This window comes from Muscardinus avellanarius (genome assembly GCF_963383645.1).
Source record: "Muscardinus avellanarius genome assembly, chromosome: 13".
NCBI classification, from domain to species: domain Eukaryota; kingdom Metazoa; phylum Chordata; class Mammalia; order Rodentia; family Gliridae; genus Muscardinus; species Muscardinus avellanarius.
This window is the reverse complement of record NC_137799.1, coordinates 57,374,255-57,392,421: the sequence shown is the minus strand read 5'-3', so window position 1 is coordinate 57,392,421 and position 18,167 is coordinate 57,374,255. Positions and strand designations below refer to the sequence as shown.

General features: G+C 37.3%; 1 protein-coding gene across 3 annotated transcripts in view; it reads right to left on the bottom strand.

Annotated features, from left to right (window-relative positions):
• BNC2 (basonuclin zinc finger protein 2) overlaps window positions 1-18,167 on the bottom strand; it is a gene marked incomplete at its 3' end in the record, with an annotated part of 307,358 nt that overhangs the window by 11,765 nt on the left and 277,426 nt on the right. For 2 of the 3 annotated variants that reach the window (XM_080708832.1, XM_080708833.1), the window contains one exon: window positions 5,247-7,216. In XM_080708832.1, the coding sequence (XP_080564958.1) occupies window positions 5,247-7,216 (1,970 nt within the window). Of the gene's footprint in view, window positions 1-4,738; window positions 4,805-5,246; window positions 7,217-18,167 lie in introns of all 3 variants that reach the window. The other variant, XM_080708834.1, reaches the window with a different exon arrangement.

The following is an 18,167-nucleotide window of genomic DNA, read 5'->3' as shown; positions in this document are numbered from 1 at the left end:
CAAAGTTTAGCTTGAGGAGGGCACAGCTAGCAATTACTCAGGAGGGGGATTTATTTTGTTTGTTTGCTTTTGATGGAAAGTAATGGAGATAAGTACAAAAGGCCTATTGATCTGCTGGCTCCATTGTGAAACCAAACAGAAAGCAGGGAAAAATATCTCTTCCTTAACATTTAACAGTTGGAGGACCTGCACAGCTTCAGTTCATAAGAATAATTCTGGAAATGGAGAGTTGTAGTTTGATTAGGGAAAACTTAGGGAAAGAAATGGTCGCTCCTTTAAAATGTTCTGCTCTTGTGCTTGGAGAGGATTAACACACTGTATTTGACAGCTAATTATGTTAGGGCAAATATACTAATAGTTGTCTAGAATTGGTGCTAAGTGGCTCATTTCTTGGAGGTATTGCCTAGTGAAATCATGTGTATTTATTGAGAAGCTCTCTCTAGAAAAGTTCTCTATAAGTTTCCAAACACAGAGAATGATAGGAAAAAAAAAAAAAAAAGGATGTTGCTATCCTAAGAAAGTGCTAACAGGAGGCAGGTAGCATGTCTTCACATCTTCACCTCTGTTGTTAATGTATGCAGTGGCTCATCAGAGGTAGCTCATGTTAATTTATTCCTGCACACCTGTACAGGGCTGGAAGTCAGGTAATAAGACTAGCAAAAACTATACATGTCTGCTTTTTAGCTACAGCTACCCAGAGGCCTATATAGGAACAAATTTAGTTCCGGAGACATCAGCAGGTTTTAATAAACCAAATACAGATGTCTTACTCCATACAGATCAAGAAGTTTACATGTTTAAATCTGGACTGACTTAACTAGCAATCAAAGAGAAGTTTCACACTTGGCACCAGTGGTTGCCTCATATTTATTTATAAATCACCCTAAGCAAATATTATTTTGTTTTTACATTTATTCATGTGGCTGAATCACCTTTCCTACACCTTGAAGATAAAATGGATATGCTTATCTTTATGTTTAAATTTAAGACAAACTTACAGTGAGTGGCCACTGTTCTCAGAAGAATGAAGATGGTGAAGCTGATTAAGGATGAGAATAAAAAAGAAATACCTCTCTGTATACAGATCATCTGGGTTCAGAGTACACAGCGTTAATTTTAGTGAGGGTATCTTAAAATTGCCAATCCCTAAAACAAATATATGTAAAATTTAACATGCTAGAAAACTATAAGGAATGTTAAGGAAGAAGACAAAAAGGTATTTCTCAGAATACTGTTCTCAGAAGAATGAAGATGGTGAAGCTGATTAAGGATGAGAATAAAAAAGAAATACCTCTCTGTATACAGATCATGTGGGTTCAGAGTACACAGCGTTAATTTTAGTGAGGGTATCTTAAAATTGCCAATCCCTAAAACAAATATATGTAAAATTTAACATGCTAGAAAACTATAAGGAATGTTAAGGAAGAAGACAAAAAGGTATTTATTTGGTTATTTTTTTCTGAATAACCCCAAATATAACTTAAACATGGGCTCCTCTTAAATACATGGTAAGTTAGTTTTTCCAAGGATCCAACATTAAGCCATAGAGATGGCTAAGTTAAGACTCACTAATTCTGACTATGATGCTGTCTTCAAAAAAATTTCCTTTCTGAAGACTATAGATAGGTCCAGGCCTGTTAGTTAAAATTTCTTCTTCCAAGGGAGTATTTCATATGTATACTTCAAAACTAAGGTTCCTTGAAAGAACCATATCTTAACAGCAGAAAATCAAGTGACAAAGGAAGAAATTTCAAAATCGAATACTTTATAGTATCACTAATATATACTTGAACACCTAAATAATCACCTTAGAATATATAATTCTTTACAGAGAAAATTATTCATACTTCAGTTCTGTCACTCAAAACAAAGATTATTCTAACAGCTACCTAGTGACTGGGATGAATTAGGCCTTGTGTATATTAGCTTGCTCTTTGTTATCAGCGTGGAATGCTCTTCTTGGCTTATGAATTTATTAGACCCACACTCATTTAGAACTATAAAGAAAAGTATTCCGTTGACTCCATTGCTTAGAATCCTTGTCCTGACAAATCTTGCTCCTGTGTTCCTTTCTTCTCCCATTCTGTCACTTTAGGCAAAGAACATTTCTAACTTTTTAAGAAGTCTTCAACTTGACCTTATAGAATCTAGAAGGACCATAAGCAAAGATGGGGAAATCTTTTTTAACTAACTGCCAAACCTGAGCAAACAGTATTTACACCTTTCTATTTCTATCTTACTAACATGCCTACCTGAAATCCAAAAGTGCAACTTCCTCATGTGTACCGACTTAGGTAAGCCCAAGAAAACCTGCATACTCCCACATGGTTTCTATCCTGAAGACAAGAGGCTGCATTTGAGAACGGGGGAAAGAGTGAGGTCAAAGCTGTATCACAGGTATGCTAGCAGCCTTGCACACTTGAGTCCCACTGGAATACTCTCTCAAGGGTCATCCGCATGAGAAGAGACTGTGGAGTTAAAGACAGGTGGAAGTGAAATTCTAGGGAAAGCAAAGAAATGGGCTGACAGACAGTAGGGAAAGCAAAGAAGGATTCCTTTGGGAAGGATTTTTAGCTCAAGAGAATAGTAAGAAAATTCATGCCTGAGCTTCACAGTAAGGAGAAGAGGAAGGAAACACATGGATACAGACTGTTGGGTTCTAGTGAATAATACAGTTAAGAGAGAGGAGAAAGTAAATCTAAAGGACGGATCAGAGTTGTGATCCAAGAGGCTTTTAAACAAGGAAACTGAATCAGAGGCTGGCATTAGATGATAAAACGACAAAAGGCTGAAGCAGGAGGATTATGTTCCACAGTCCACTCTGCTGAGAAAAAGGCCACAGTGGCATCACTATTTTTGGTTATTTGGTGATAGCTGGCCTTGCAACTTTAACCCAAGTCACAGACTCAACTTGTTAAGGGTTAAGACTTTTCTTGAGAAAAGAAAAGGAAAAAAAATTAACTTTGGATCAAAAGATCTGTGTGGTTTCGGAATGCAAAAATATATTTTTGTAATAATTTTTCAGTGTGCTATTTTACGTTGGTCAGGTGTGACAAAACTCTATATTTAAAAAGAGTATGAGTCGATTTTTCACTGAAGTGCAATGTATCAACTACCATCTGAAATCTGCCATCTCCTGTGAGACTGAGCACACATGTACCTTCTTCCTACTTGGAACATCCTGATGATCCCAGTCACTGGTCTACGCTTCTATATGATGATTAGTCACTGGCTAAGCACCTCACCCTTAGAATAAAATTGGAGATTGAAACATTCTCCTTCTATCAATTAATGCTTTTCCTCAGACAAATCAAATAGCACCTCAATAGTATATCTCCTTACATAGGTTAGGACATAAACACAACAGCACTTTTTTCTTGTGGTTAGACATAAATGAAAGCACCAAGCTTAAGGTTTGTAGCCTTTTGGTCCCATAGCTCTTTATTCTAGTGTTATGACCAGCAATGTTTCCAGAAAACCAGCTAAAACTGTGATAGAAATTCATGCAAATAAGCTTAAATTTTGGCTTGTCTTCAAATACTCCATTTCCATAAATATTTTATGCAGGTTTTCATGAGTCTTTTATTTTTGTTAAAAAATTTCAATGCATTAACCTCATTATCAGTAGTTCACTATTTCATATTTGAAAGAATGAATATTACTCAAAAACTTAGGGGAGGTTAAGTATAGTTTATATTTTATTATTATAAGCATAGCTATCTTATCTCGTATATTCTGGGACTGTCAATGGTAACTGGGAACTGAGAATAACTTTGTGACTATAACTAGTTTTTATAGAACAAGGTAAATGGAGGTGGGGAGTTCTTTAAGAAGATAGATTTATCTTCAACACTTGTTTTGAGATGTATAAGAAAGACTTTTCTTAGACATTTTATTTTTAATAAATCAGGCCCTTTTATGTCAATAGAATGAAAAAATATATTTAAAAGTTTTATTTTATTTAAAGAAGGCTAGATATTTCAAATAAGAAAACTAATATCTTTCAAATAACAAAACAGAATATTTTAGAGACAGATGGCTACTTTTCAGTAGTGCTTTCATTATAATTGTTAAATAATTCTATCCAATTGATGAGCACTAGAACTTGGGTGGTAGCTATTTGGAAACTTCCTCTTTAATTTTGTTTCTTCCCTATATGATAATTTTTTTCATGTAACAAAATATTCTCGAAAAATATTTTAAAAAGATAGCATAGAACCCCAGATCACATCCAATATAATGAGAAGAAATAACTAGTGATATGAGGTGGTCTGGTGTATTATGTAAACAATCTGCTCACAGGCTCATCTTCATCTCCACAAGGGAAGGATACCTTTGTTTCCCCACCACTGACCACCTCGACACATTCCATTTATATTACATTTTCTTTAATAAAGAACATGGTAGTTTAGGACCAGCTGCTTTTGTTTAAGCCCGACTGTTTCAGAGCTGCAGCTACATAGCTAGAGTGTGATGTCATCTGAGGGCTGGACGTAGAATAGTCTTAGCTGATCTTAAAGTACATGCATGCTTCCCCTCCTGTGCCCAATTCCCACGGCAGACTATATTTTAGAGATGTGCTCAAAGACACTGTGAAGTTAAAATAAAGAATCCCACACCTCCTTTCCCCACATCAACAATTACTTTGGCTTCATTTTCTTCTAATACTTTCATGTCTTAAAGAATTCATGAACACACTAAATACTCATGTAAGGAATGATAACATTTCTGGTTATACCTACGGAGATGCAGGCTGTCTCGATGTCCTGGACCTATGGTTCTTTCCATCCGTAAATTTCTGTTTCTATATTGGATAAATATGTGTGTATGAAGATAATATTGATTTAATTAAAAAGCCACAGGCAAAGCAGAAATATATCTATACATGACAGAAGCTGCGGCTTCTAAGTAAAGGAACATGGGGAGGTGGGGAACTGTGTACAGTTAACTGATTTGACACCTAGACGCATGGAAACACATACAGACACATATACAACAGCGCACAGAGAAAAAATGGCGTGCATTACTGGGTAAGATGGAGTACGATTCTGCATGCTTAGTCATAACAAGCACCAACTGCAACAATCCTTCATGAGCATGGCAGCTTAGTTATCACATGTTCACTGCAAACAATCCTTACGGTGCATCAAAAACATCTAAGTTGGATCTTTCAATGCTTAAGTCCAACATGACTGGAGCTGGCACCCCCCACCCTCAGCAGGAGCAGCCCATGGAGATTTACTGACCTGTCTCTGCTTCGGCGAGAAGGGAAGGCAGCGTTGCAACCAGCCACCGTGCAGACGTGCATCTCTTTTAAGTGAACGTTCCTGTAGTGAAGCTTCACGCTGTAGGAGCTTTTGAAGCTCTTCTTGCATACATAACAGATTTTGGGGTCTGGGCTAGAACACAGGTCACCTTCTGGGGAGAACTTCTGAGGGCTGCCATAATTCAGAGACGATGTAAAGCTTTCATGCAAGGCAGCCATGCTGGCCCCTCCGCCATTGTACAGTCCATACTGGCTCATGTAAAACATGTCGTAAGTGGGATCTGCGAACTCTTCCTTCACCTTGATGACATCCTGGTGAGAGGGCTCACTGTGGTTCTCATCGGGCCTCTCACTGCTCATCAGGACTTTTTCGCTCACCTCGCTGTGAATGTGCTCATCCCCTTCCATGGATTCCTCGCCCAGTTTGGGCTCTGAAGACTCAGACTCATTCTCATAGTCCCGTTCAGGCTCCTGGTCCTCAGAAGTCATGCTGTCAGCCCTTCTTATTTCAGTCCTTGAAATGCACCGGGTCCTGTTATGCTTAGAAAAGTCCTTCACAGACATGCCTGGGCTCAACTCCTCTTGGGAGTGGCAATGATTGTCATGGCTCATGTCGTTGACCACAGCTCCACCATCATTGGGGTCATCGTCTTCATCATCAAACTCATCAGCGGTGTCAATGATTTCCTTCTCAATCTTTACAGGCATGCTTGACTTCCTGGGCTTTTTCTTGGGTGCCAGGTCAGCACTAGGCTCATGGGTGGCCATCATCACTGCTGGCACTACTGGCTCAGAGGGTGGTGGGGGGTGCTGCTCTATGGTACCACTGGTTGGAATGATGGGACTGGTGGGGAGGGAGGTTGGAGGACTCACCATTTCCCCTGGAGTGAGTAAACTTCTATAAAATGGAGGAACTGGTTGTACAGTCTTTAGTCCAGAAAATACTAGCTGGCTAGGGAGAGGATTCTGTAAGACAGGGTCTAGTGGGGGAGTGGTAAAACCCATTGGGGGCCGGCCAGGACTTGTGAGTGTGAGATTTGATTTTGTACTTGCTATGACTGGGGTGGCAGCTCCTGATGTGGCCCTAATTAAATCTTTGTCTCGGTTATTCCTTAGCATAGGCATGTGAAGGCGAGGGTTGGGGTTTGCACTGTGGCGATTTCGGCTTCGGAGGGAGCTAAAGACCATATTGCAGCCTTCGATGGTGCATCGATGTTTGATCTTCAGGTGGACAGCATTATAATGGATTTTGAGAGTACCTTTGTCATAGAATGTCTTCCCACATGCATTACAGAACACTCTTCCTTTCCTAGAAGCTGACCCCATCCTCCTCATCCGGTGAATCCGAAATGAGCTTTTTGGGTGTTCAGTCTTAGTCAGATCACTGACTGGGGCAGAATTCTGAATAGGGGAGACACAGGCTGGCTCGGTTTTGGGCTCCACATTAGTGATGCTGGTCAGGGCATTTCTATTGGGTGTCTGGTCATTCTTATAAGGTGTGGGAGATACTTCAGATTCACTGCTCTCATTATATTCATTCTGGGTTGAAAGACTTGGTTCCCGCAGCCTCAGTCCTGGTTGCTCTAAAAGTAGCCCATTTGGAGGCAACCCTAGCAGTGGGGCGGAGACAGGGTTTATGTACTGGAATGGAAGTAGAAATGCAAGGCTGTTTGGGATGTTTTCGAAGTGATGAATGCTGGAAGGATTGCTGTTCTCTAAGTGAGCAAGGAGGCTGGGACTCCTAGTACGATTATTGCTCTCAATGAAAGTCCTTATATCTGAGTCTGTCTTTGAAGATGGTACAGCCACAGCCTGCCCTTCTTTCTCCTGAATTGCCATCAGCTCCACAATGGATTTGGTTTCTCCAAACCGCAGAAACTGCTGAAGGGTGATGATTTCCTCTTCTCGAGACATGATGGCCCAGCGGTCCAGCACCTTGCCGGCAGCATCCTACAGGCCACATCAAAGAAACAACAAAGACAAACACAAGAACTTATTGATTGTACATAATCATCCAATGGAACTGAAGGTGCTCTGTCTGCTCATGAAACACTGAGAGCGAGAGCAGAAAACAACATGCAAGCACTGTTAATAAAAGTCGACCCACAAAGCAAACTTTCTGCCATGCAAATGTAGTAATTGGAGTCACAGTTAGAGAAATAGATTGAGTTTAATAATGTCAAGGCAAACAAAATGTAGACCACTGGGGCTCTGTGATCTAAACTGCCTTCAGCATTGCTATTTTAACAACAATGATCTATATACTATGCGACTATTTAGCATGTATTAGTGTAAGACGTGAATGCTTGCTGTGCGGATGCAGCAAATATAAATGCAAAAAAAAGGTACCTTATTTTTATTAAATAGTGACACCATAAGAAGGAACTAATTACAGTTTTGAGAATTTAATTATTCAACATGGGCAGACATGACACTGGATTCAATGATGGAAATTCCTTTAAAAGGGAGTTATGTGGATTTCTGAATCAAAAATGATGAATAAAGTAGCATTACCCCTCACACTTCCATTACTAAGCTGTATCTTTTCTTTTTAAAATGGCTTTATTTTAGTATCAGTTAATAATAGGTCATTGCATAAGGGAAATATCACTTGTGAAAGGTGATTGTACTTTTCCCGAAAATTGGTTGTAATCCTATGACTTAAAAGTTTGAGTTAGACTTAAAGTATTTTACTTTTTATGATCTTGTTATAAACGACAGTCATAGATATTTGAAATGTAAACATATGATGGATTTAGGTAGAATAAATTTGTAAAAAGTTGTCTCTTGGCATCCTCCTCTGATAGCAAAGGGAGTCCATAGAGACTACACATCAGCAATCATCAGACTATGTGTTGTTAAATATACATTAAAAAGCATTTCACACTTTCATTTTTGCTAGTAACTATGAGATTTGCCTGGAGGTAGGACTTAAAAAATCCTGCGATGTAATGTCAGGCAATCCATTTCAGCATGGATTGAGAGAAATCTATTTAAACACTTAAATAATGACTCCATCATTTTATAAGGCATCATTTCTTAAACCCACAAGGACAGGGCCCTTTGCAACCCTCGGTGAATGGTGCTTGCTTCAACCCTGACTATCAATAGAAGCATAAAACCTTCCTGAAAAGCAAAAGAGGGCTGTGGGTGTAGCTCAATGACAGAGCATATACTTAGCATGTATGAGCCTCTGGGTTCCTTCCCAGCACCAAAACAAACAAAAATGATAAGACACTTACTAATTACAAAGTTAAAAATCCAAACTTTACATTGAAGAACTCTGGCAAATACTATATTAAAAGAGATCAAAGTTGGCCGGGCGTGGTGGTGCACGCTTGTAATCCCCGCGCTTGGGAGGCAGAGACAGGAGGATCGCGCAGGTTCGAAGCCAGCTGCGCGTGCTGGCTTAGGAGACCCTGTTTCCAAATAAAAATGTAAAAATAGGTCTGGGAGTGTAGCCCAGAGACAGAAGGGCTTCCAGGAACCCCAGCACCACCAAAAAAAAAAAAAAAAAAAAAAAAAAGAGAGAGAGAGAGATCAAAGTTAATATCACTGGTGTAAGTCATGTGACATTATGCCTTTATACACCGAGGGTACATTTTAACTTTTGTTGCATTCTTTCCAACAATTTACCTCAATCCAATCATAGAAAACGTTAAGCAAACTAAAACTAAGGATCATTCTACAAAACAGTGGATAATACTCTTCAATGTATAAAGGTCAGAAATGATTAAAAAAAGAAAAACAGTTCGAGATAAGGTGAGATTAAGGCACAATTAATGGAAACCTATAGACCAGAAAAAGGACAATACTGGGAAAACTGGCAAAATTTGAAGAAAACCTCTAGACTAGTCAATAGTAGTGTATCAATCTTAAATTTTTGGTTTCAACAATTCTATTATGATTACATAAGATCTTATACTATGAAAGCAGAATGAGGCATATAAGAAATCTGGACTATTATTTCAATAGAAAAGTCTCTCTACAGCCTTTGAATATAAAATTCCTTGCAGACCACAAACATGCTCTGAGTCACCACAGCTAGTTTGATTAAGTAGATATTTTTCATTTATCTGAATTATATTTTATAAAAAAGCTTTGATAATTGTATACTCTTCTTTCTAAGGTCCCTCCTAATGTTCTACCATTTTACATAAGTAGAATGTATGGCTGTCCATTCCTAGAGGACAGGGACCAGGGGGAGGGAAGAAGGAAGAGAAAATGGAAGTATTAGGGAATTTTAAAAAGCTGGTGAATACATTTACCCCTTGTTCATTTTATGAATAAAATTGGAACAAATGTTCTCATATAATTCTCTGCTCAAGATAAGTCATATAATGATGTGGGCACCTAGTGGCTCCAGATGATCTTGGAGTCCTATAATAGCCATTATTTCCCTCATGTCTTTTTTTTTTTTATGAGAGAACGAAGGAGAATATTGGCTTTGTAGGCACGTAGGAAAATTAAATTTTGATTTTATTATAGTTTATCTCATTTCAACAACATCATAGCTTGCAGAGCTTGGTGAATGCTTAGCAGAGGGGAAACCAGAGGGGAAGAGATATAAGATGGCGTGTTAAGGTTACCAAGATGTTGACTTCCACCCAGGATTTGAACCCAGAAATACTCACTCTAAGTTCACTGAATTGTTTTTCCAGTGCTCATAATAGTTATTCCAAGATGACATTTCCCAGGCCAGCATGCTGGGTTTGTGACAGTGAGTAGAACTTTTCCTGAACAAGGCTTTCTCGAGAACACTCTAATGTCCAGTTCTACACCATTTCTCTCTTTCCACTGAATCTATTCTCTTGATCGCTGTTTTCTAGAGCCTGCACTAAGGGTTGCTTCTCAGGCTGAACCCCACTGGAGCAGCATCTAGTCATATCATCCCCAAGTTCTTCCGAGGTGGTCCAGACCTAAATCTGTTTGCCAGTAATGGATTCACACAGTGAGCAGCCTCTGCTATTGAAATAAGTCTTAAGAGACCCTGTTTCCAAATTAAAAAATATATAAATGGGTCTGGGAGTGTAGCCCGGAGGTAGAAGGATTTCCAGGAACCCCAGTACCACCAAAAAAAAATAATAAAATAAAATAAATAAAAAATAAACAATATATGTATGTATGTATCATCACTCTGCAAGGCCATTTAAGAGCTGAATGCCAGGTTTTTAGAAGTGATCTACCAGTTTCAGTGAAATAATAAAAGGAAATACTTTCATATATGTACTTAGATGTAAATATTTTAAATGTTTTATACTTTATCTGAACCCAGTAAAACTTTTGAAAATAGGTATTGATTATTTGGTATTACTCAACTTTTAATTAATACTATGGCCAGTTATTTTCCAAGAATATCAATACTTATAACAATACTCTGCATTTAACTTAACAGGGTAAATCTTATTACCCTCATTTTGTAAATAATATTTCCCAACCTGTTTACAAATTGGAAAACCTAAAAGAATTAACTCAGCAACTACAAATTCATCTAGGAAGAACAAAATTTTATACTCTTATGTTAATTTATTCATACACAAGACCAATGTCTCAGCATGAGTTGTTCAGTAATCAAAATCTTTATACCAGCCTAAGATATGGAATTTTTATTAGTGTTCATTTCATGATAATATGTGATTCTTTTTATAACTATGGTTCACTTTAATAACATTTATATGACCGTCTGTACCTCTAAACTGTCAGGAAAGCTGGTTTTTCCTCCTTATCAGTCTTGAGTCAATACTTAAGTACAATAAAAATAAATTACTAAAAACAGTATTATGTCTTGAATTACTGCAACAGAATCAGATTGCCCTAAAGGCTTCCAAGTAGTTACTCTAAATTACTTTCAGACAGTTGTTTTTGTTTTGCAAACCCCTCGGATGACACTGGTTCATCTTGCATATTATGTAGACGTTTCTGAAGTTCATGCCTTCATGGAAGAATGTTAAGCTGATGTTTGAGAATCACTGCACATCACTGTGCTTTTTTTTCTGTCACAAGAACCTTCAGAAAAAAAAAAAAAACCCTAGGCCTCTCTCATCCTAACTCCCTTCAAACTGTTTGTCCTTGGATTCACTAAAACTGATAGCCATTCTTAGCAAGGAGCCAAGGAACTTCCAGACTCCTTATGTTATATTAAAACCAACATTGTTTCTTTCTGCAGTTTCTCCAGTTACAAATGTGATAGTATTGGATAATTATGATAAAATATGAAGGTTGACTTCTTTGGAAAGAACGTATGTGTCACTTCGTTTCACTTGGGTTCAGAGGGATACCCCGACACAGAGACTGCAGTTTGAGTATAAATGTAGATATTTGTGTAGTTCTTCAGTACAATGATTTTGCAAAGATGTTTTGTCATGCTTCTCTGTAAGTATAAACCACTGCCTCTGTCACCACAATAAACAACCTGTCTTTTATAAAGATTCAGTACTAGCAGAGGTGTGAATCTTGCTTACTGGGACCTTTTCCATTCAAAGTCAGTGACTTAATGTTGTAATCTCCATTTTAGCAGAGATAATTACTCAGGTATAAAAGCCAGAAGGGCAGCGATTTTAGAAATAGCTTTGAACCTGCATGATCCTCCTTCTTAGATTAATTCAATCATCAAGGCAAGAGTAATGTTTGGGTAGAAGGTATAGAAATTACCAATTTTCAAGCCTTCAGTACTCTATCAGGTAAAAAAAAAATAATAGTAATTGCTGAGTTAAAAACTAGTAAGACAATTCTATTATATGCCAAACAAATCAAATTTTGTCTTGTTTGCTAGATGTTTAAGTCATAAGGGAAAACAAATTGTGGTATATCTATACGATGAAATACTAGTAGGCAATAAAGGGAGTAAAATATTAACACACACTTTAACACAGATGACTTGCAAAGGCATTACAGGTCAGATCCCAAAAGATGCATACTCTACCACTGAAATCATATGAAAATATAAAACAGAAAGGAATAGAAAGCAGCTTAGTAGTTGCCTGGGGCTGAGCATGAGGGAAATAGACATAAAAAAGATTAGGAAATCCTATAGAGGAGGACATAAGACAACCCAACTGAGGGGATGGGAGGGGGGAAGAAGGAAACTCTCTAAAACACAGGATGTACTTAAACATATCGAAGTCAACCACTAAGCCAAGCATGGGAAGGAGGGACGGGAAGGGAATGGAGTGGGGATTGGGTAGGGGCTAACTGGGTGATGTGTGCATGTATGTACACACAAGTTTTTTACCCCATTATGATGTATGAATACAATGCACCAATAAAGGAATTTAAAAAGAAGATTAGGGAACTTTTGGGGTGATGAAAATGTTCTGTATCATGATTATACTGATGTATTTATGATTATATAGATGGTACATTTACAACTTTTTTTGTATACTGAGGATTGGACGTCTGAGCTATAACTCAGCCCTATTTTATTTTTCAACTTGAAACTGGGTCTCACTAAGTTGTGGAGGCCCTCACTAAGTTGTCAAGGCTGGCTGCAAACTGTGATCCTCCTGTTTTAGCCTCATGTGTGCACCACCATGCACAGCTAAAACTGGTAGATTTTAATGTATATAAAACATACCTCAATGAAGCTAATTCTAAAATTAAATCATGCTAATTTCATTGTATCTCATACTCACAACTCAATTTGTTCTTGCCTCCTGTCTTATATTTTGATCAGAACACAAACACATTCTCTCATTAGTAGTATGCGCAAGGCAATCAATCCATTGTGCCGTGAGGAGTAAACATTTCTCTTTAGTTTTACCTTAAAAGATGATTTTTCTAATGTTTTACATTGATAAACAACATTATGCTACCAATTCATTAACTTTTAAATATGTCAAGGTACAAGCTCCATATATTTTTAGTAAAGGAATCTATTTATAATACTGGGGAGACTGCTTCTCCACAAAGCGAGCCCTCGCCCTGTGAGAAGCTAATAACCTGCTTTCACTGTTTCCTCTTGTCTTTGTGTTGGCCTTTTCGTTAGGTGAACATGTATTGGGATGTTACTCAGAAATTAGGAAATACATCACTCCAGTTACCTGAAGAGCAAGTGATGGACTCAGACTATCAACTTAATAAATGGAAGTCAGCAAATGGAAGGCTCATATATACAACCTGTGGGCTGGATAGAGCTGGCTTTGGGTGCTAAAAATAGTAAGAGTCTGAGGAAGAAATTCTGTGGAAAAACACCTGTGAACATTACAAACGGCAATGAGGAAAACATTCATACAAGTACAAAAAAAAAAAAAAAAAAAGAACTTCTAGTATTCCTCTCTTCCATTCCCCAGAAATTTACTCATTCAAAACTAAGATGGGCTCATATATAATGAGAAAATATTTCACTTTCAAATTACCATTCTAAAGGCAAACCAATTTTTAAGGCTCTTCTCTTAGCTATATTTAAGCTGATTTGGATGGTCTCCACTACTTTAGAGCTATTATCTCCTCCATTCCCTCTTAAAATTATGTTTACTTAATTTATTTGACATGGCATTCCTAAGCGTCCGTGGGTCAGTGTTTGTGTATGTGTGCCTGCATGTATGTGTGTAGAAGAGTGTGTGTATGTGTGTCTAAGCAGGCAAAAAGGAGAAGGCTGAAAATGGTGACACAAAAATTCTTGTTGAAAATAACAAATTCTGGGAAGCACTTAGGGAATTTTTTTAAGCACTGTTGTGATAATTTCTGAGAAACACTTGAAATTATGTGGGAAAAGAACTTGGCATTGCTTATTTGTTTTAGTAAATTTACATTTAAACATATTTCTTGCTGGGTACTGCTGGACAAAGATTCATCACTTAGTATTCACAATATACATTGAAGCAGTTTGGTTGCGTAAGTCAACAAAATTATGCCATTCTCCATTCACACAAAGCACTTTTGTGACTGCTCTTCCAGTAGTTGAGGCTAATGTTTCTAGGGGGCCAGCTGAAACAACTGTATTATCGGTAGGCAGAATGAAACACTCATTCATACTCTGATTGCCCCAAATGGTTCAAATTAGACTTTCCTGAAAAAAGACTCAATATTTGTTTTGTGTAATAAAAACCCTACCTCATTTCCATGATTTGGAAATTTGTATTTTGCAGAATTTCTCAAGAGCACATTTTACCATCAAAATAACAATGTTGACCAATCATGTCCTTGCTTCCTTCTCTGCTCTCTAGAACAGAGTGTCCCATGAAAAAGAATCATCTCGTTGTAGCACAGACAGAAAAACTTCCAAATAAAAATCAAAGCTGGACTTGACTTACTAACATTTATCTGTGTGGTTATCACTTTGGGGAAAAAAAATGTTTTCCTCATTGACCCAAGTAGTCTTTATCATGAAATGAGTCCGCCAGCATTAAAGCTGGGTATGCAGAAGTTTGACGTGATCACAGAAGGTAATGGTGGTCTAATAAGGTAATATTTAATATAATAAGATATCAGATTGCTTTAGAAGAAACTATAAAGTAAAAAAAAATGCTCTCTGGACAACACTGGAAATTTGAGAAACATAGCCCTTGAATAAAGTTGGCAGCATAAAAAAATAGCAACACGGTAATTTTATGTGGCTTAAGTACTGGCTTTTTATGTATTTTTCAAACGGTTTTTTCCACACTGATAAAAGGGGAGTTTTGTTTGTTTGTTTTACTTTTGCTATACTGGTGACTGAGCACGAGCAAGTGCTCGACCAATGAGCTACATCACCAGCCCATTTTTTATTTATTTTGAGACAGAGTCTCACTAAATTGCCTAAATTGGCCTTGAACTTGCAGTTTTCCTTCTGCCTTTGCTTCCTGAGTAGCTGTGCCCAGCTGTAAAAAAAAGTAAAAAGATATTTTAAAAGATAAAAACATCTTTTAAAAACCATTACCTCTGTAACTAAAATGACATTAAAATGCCACGACACTCATTTTAAATGGTCCCTGTAATTTTAAAAACATATTGTTTGACTTTGTATTTAAAAATTTCACTTTGCTGGGCACTTTGGTGGCACACGCTTGTAATCCCAGCGCTTGGGAGGCTGAGACAGGAGGATTGCGCAGGTTTGAAGCCAGCCTCGGCTACTTAGTGAGGCTCTCAGCAACTAACTGAGACCTGTTTCCAAATAAAATAGAAAATTGGTCTAGGAGTATAGCCCGGAGGGTTCCACCTCCAGGACCACAAAAAAAAAAAAAAAAAAGAAAGAAAGAAAAAAGAAGTCAATTGAATTAAAATGTTAATTCAAATAAAAATAAAACTCTGGCATTTTTATTTTTAATCAAATTGTGACCAACATATATATATATATATATATATATATATATATATATATATGGCTGAAATTATGCCTTTTCCTGAGAATCCCCATACTATCATATATTCCGGATACCTACATGCATCTGGGATGCTTATCCATGAGGTAATTAGGCTAGTTCATCCACATTACTCTGATCCCTGCTCAACTCCATTACCAGTACAAAATGAAGACTTTTCTTGAAAATTGGGGAAACAGTTCAAGACGTCCTTAAGAGGCCTTGGAACTCTTTCTACCCCAAATATACTAGTAAGATTTATGAAAATCCTGCAACATCAAGATTTAAATATTCCAAAACCAATTTTGCTATACAATAATAAGTTTATGTAAATAAATATCGACGGTCTTCAAAAGATCTCTGAGATTCTAAACAAGGCAAAACAACCTAAAAACAGAAATATGTGTATACAACACCCTGCTTTCAATTAAATTCTTTACATATTGTATTACTTGGAGAACACTGAGATTCTAGAGCATAAATAATTTTCTAGTTCAGGACAGGAAAGAGACAGTTTGAAATCCTCAGAGGAAACCTGGAATCAGGAGGAAAGAAAAGGATGGTCCCTGGCAAATGGTCTTGTTTTCTTCTTCTTTTGGACATAAAGATAACACCAGAGTCCTAGGACAGCTATAAATCTGCTTGCTTTGCAGTAAACAGAAGTCACCTAAACCCTTTGTGACCTTTTTTACTTTGAGCTCTTTTTTTTTTTTTTTTTTTTTTTTTTTGCTTACCTCCCCTTCCATTACCAAAGTTCTGCCACCAGATCTGTAGGAAGTCTTTATGTATCTTTGGGGATGTGCTGGAGCTTTACATTTCTAAACATAAATGCCAGACACCCACCCTGGCATTTCCTGCTATACTTTCTCATAAAGTGACAGACAACAAGACTGGGTGCAAAACAGATTATGATGAAAGTGATTTTCTGTATCAGGTAAGGGTCAAAACCTTGGAACAATTCAAGGCCAAACCTTTAATCTTTTAAGTTTTATCAGTGCGACCAAGATTCTCAGTAGTGGTACAATGCTTCCAAAGCTTGAAGAGATGATTCTAGTTCATGTATTGTATTTTGAATTACTTCACAACTGAAGCTGAATGAACAACCCAAAGGAACTTTTAAACATATTCATTAGGATGTGAGGAAGCTGAGGGAGAAAGGGCTGGAACACTCACTAAGTAGTTATTCCATAAAACAGGGAGGGCTGAGTATTCCATAAAACACACCGAGGACTGAGTGTGTGATTGAAAAGAAAGATGTATTGGGAGATTTAACTTTGTTCTTCTCTGGGTATAAGAATAACAGTAGAACACTAAGATTAATTTCCTGCTTTAGTATTCATCAGGGAAAACACATTATTATTTGTAACACATACACAAGGCCATTGATGGATATACTTTCCTTTGATTGTTCAGATTAAATGTGTTCCTATAAAAGGCACCCACACATACACATGTGTGTATAATTATAAATCCACATATGCATTAATAGTTTGTGTTTCTATGTATTTATAAGCAGCTATCAATACAGACATTATATATATTTTATTTGGCCACGAAAGAGAAGCGATTTGGGACTGGTGTCTGACCGAACAGATGCAGATCAAAACCAGAATAATCAGAGTAAATGATCAATATATGTCACGATAACAAAAAATACCCTCAGAAATTCAAAATAAAGAAGGATAAGAAGAAGCACGCAGTACAGAGCACAAGGTAATAACCATGTCTGCATGCCTTAATACCCTCTTGTCCCAGCAGTCCTGACTTTCTAAGCAGCCCACTTCTCCACATTAACGGCAGTCATTTGGAGAGCAGCAAACGTGCCATTAGAAGCACTTTTACAAGTGTATATTCATCCACCAATTAGCTTAATGTGGCCGCTTTCTGCATATTTTCTATCCAGGCTTGCACAAATCTTATTAATATTTCCCCCTAGCGCTTTGACAGATTACCTTGTCATTACGCATCCTGGAGCCTTTTAAACAATATGGGTAAACTACTGTTTGTGAGGTTAATGACAATTATCCCCTAATTACTGCATAAGTCACTCAGTCCACTTTATCTCATAGGCAGGGTTCTGCTCTGTGTATCTGCCATTGTGTCACCGTAAATGAATCTTGTATTGCTATGTTTATCTGCCGTTGCTTGTAAATTATACTGACAGAAGAATGAACAAATTACTGCGTGTCATCACTTAAATACTACTTCTGAAATTAAAATAAAAAAAGCTTCTGCACAGAGCTTCGTTTTTAGCAGATCACAATTAGTAAAAACATATTTAATGTTTTATGTTACATTCAGGGCTGATAACTTAGAATTTAGTAGTGGAGTCACAACAATGAGACTGGGGTAAGTGGAAAGTGAAGAGCAACAGAAATGAAAGAAAAAACAGGCGTGGGGGCTGCTGAAATAACACCACCAGTCTACCTCCTAAATGCATTTCCTATTATTTTAATAGTTGAGAAGGAATTTTGGAAATATTTTCCAAGATTTATAAATTTTAAATCAAATTAAATGGGTTAGGGATAAGCCACACTCCTCAGATGGATTTTGTTGTTGTTGTTGTTGTTGTTACTTATAACTAGTCCAGACACAAAACAAGGAATCTATGTAATTGAGAACAG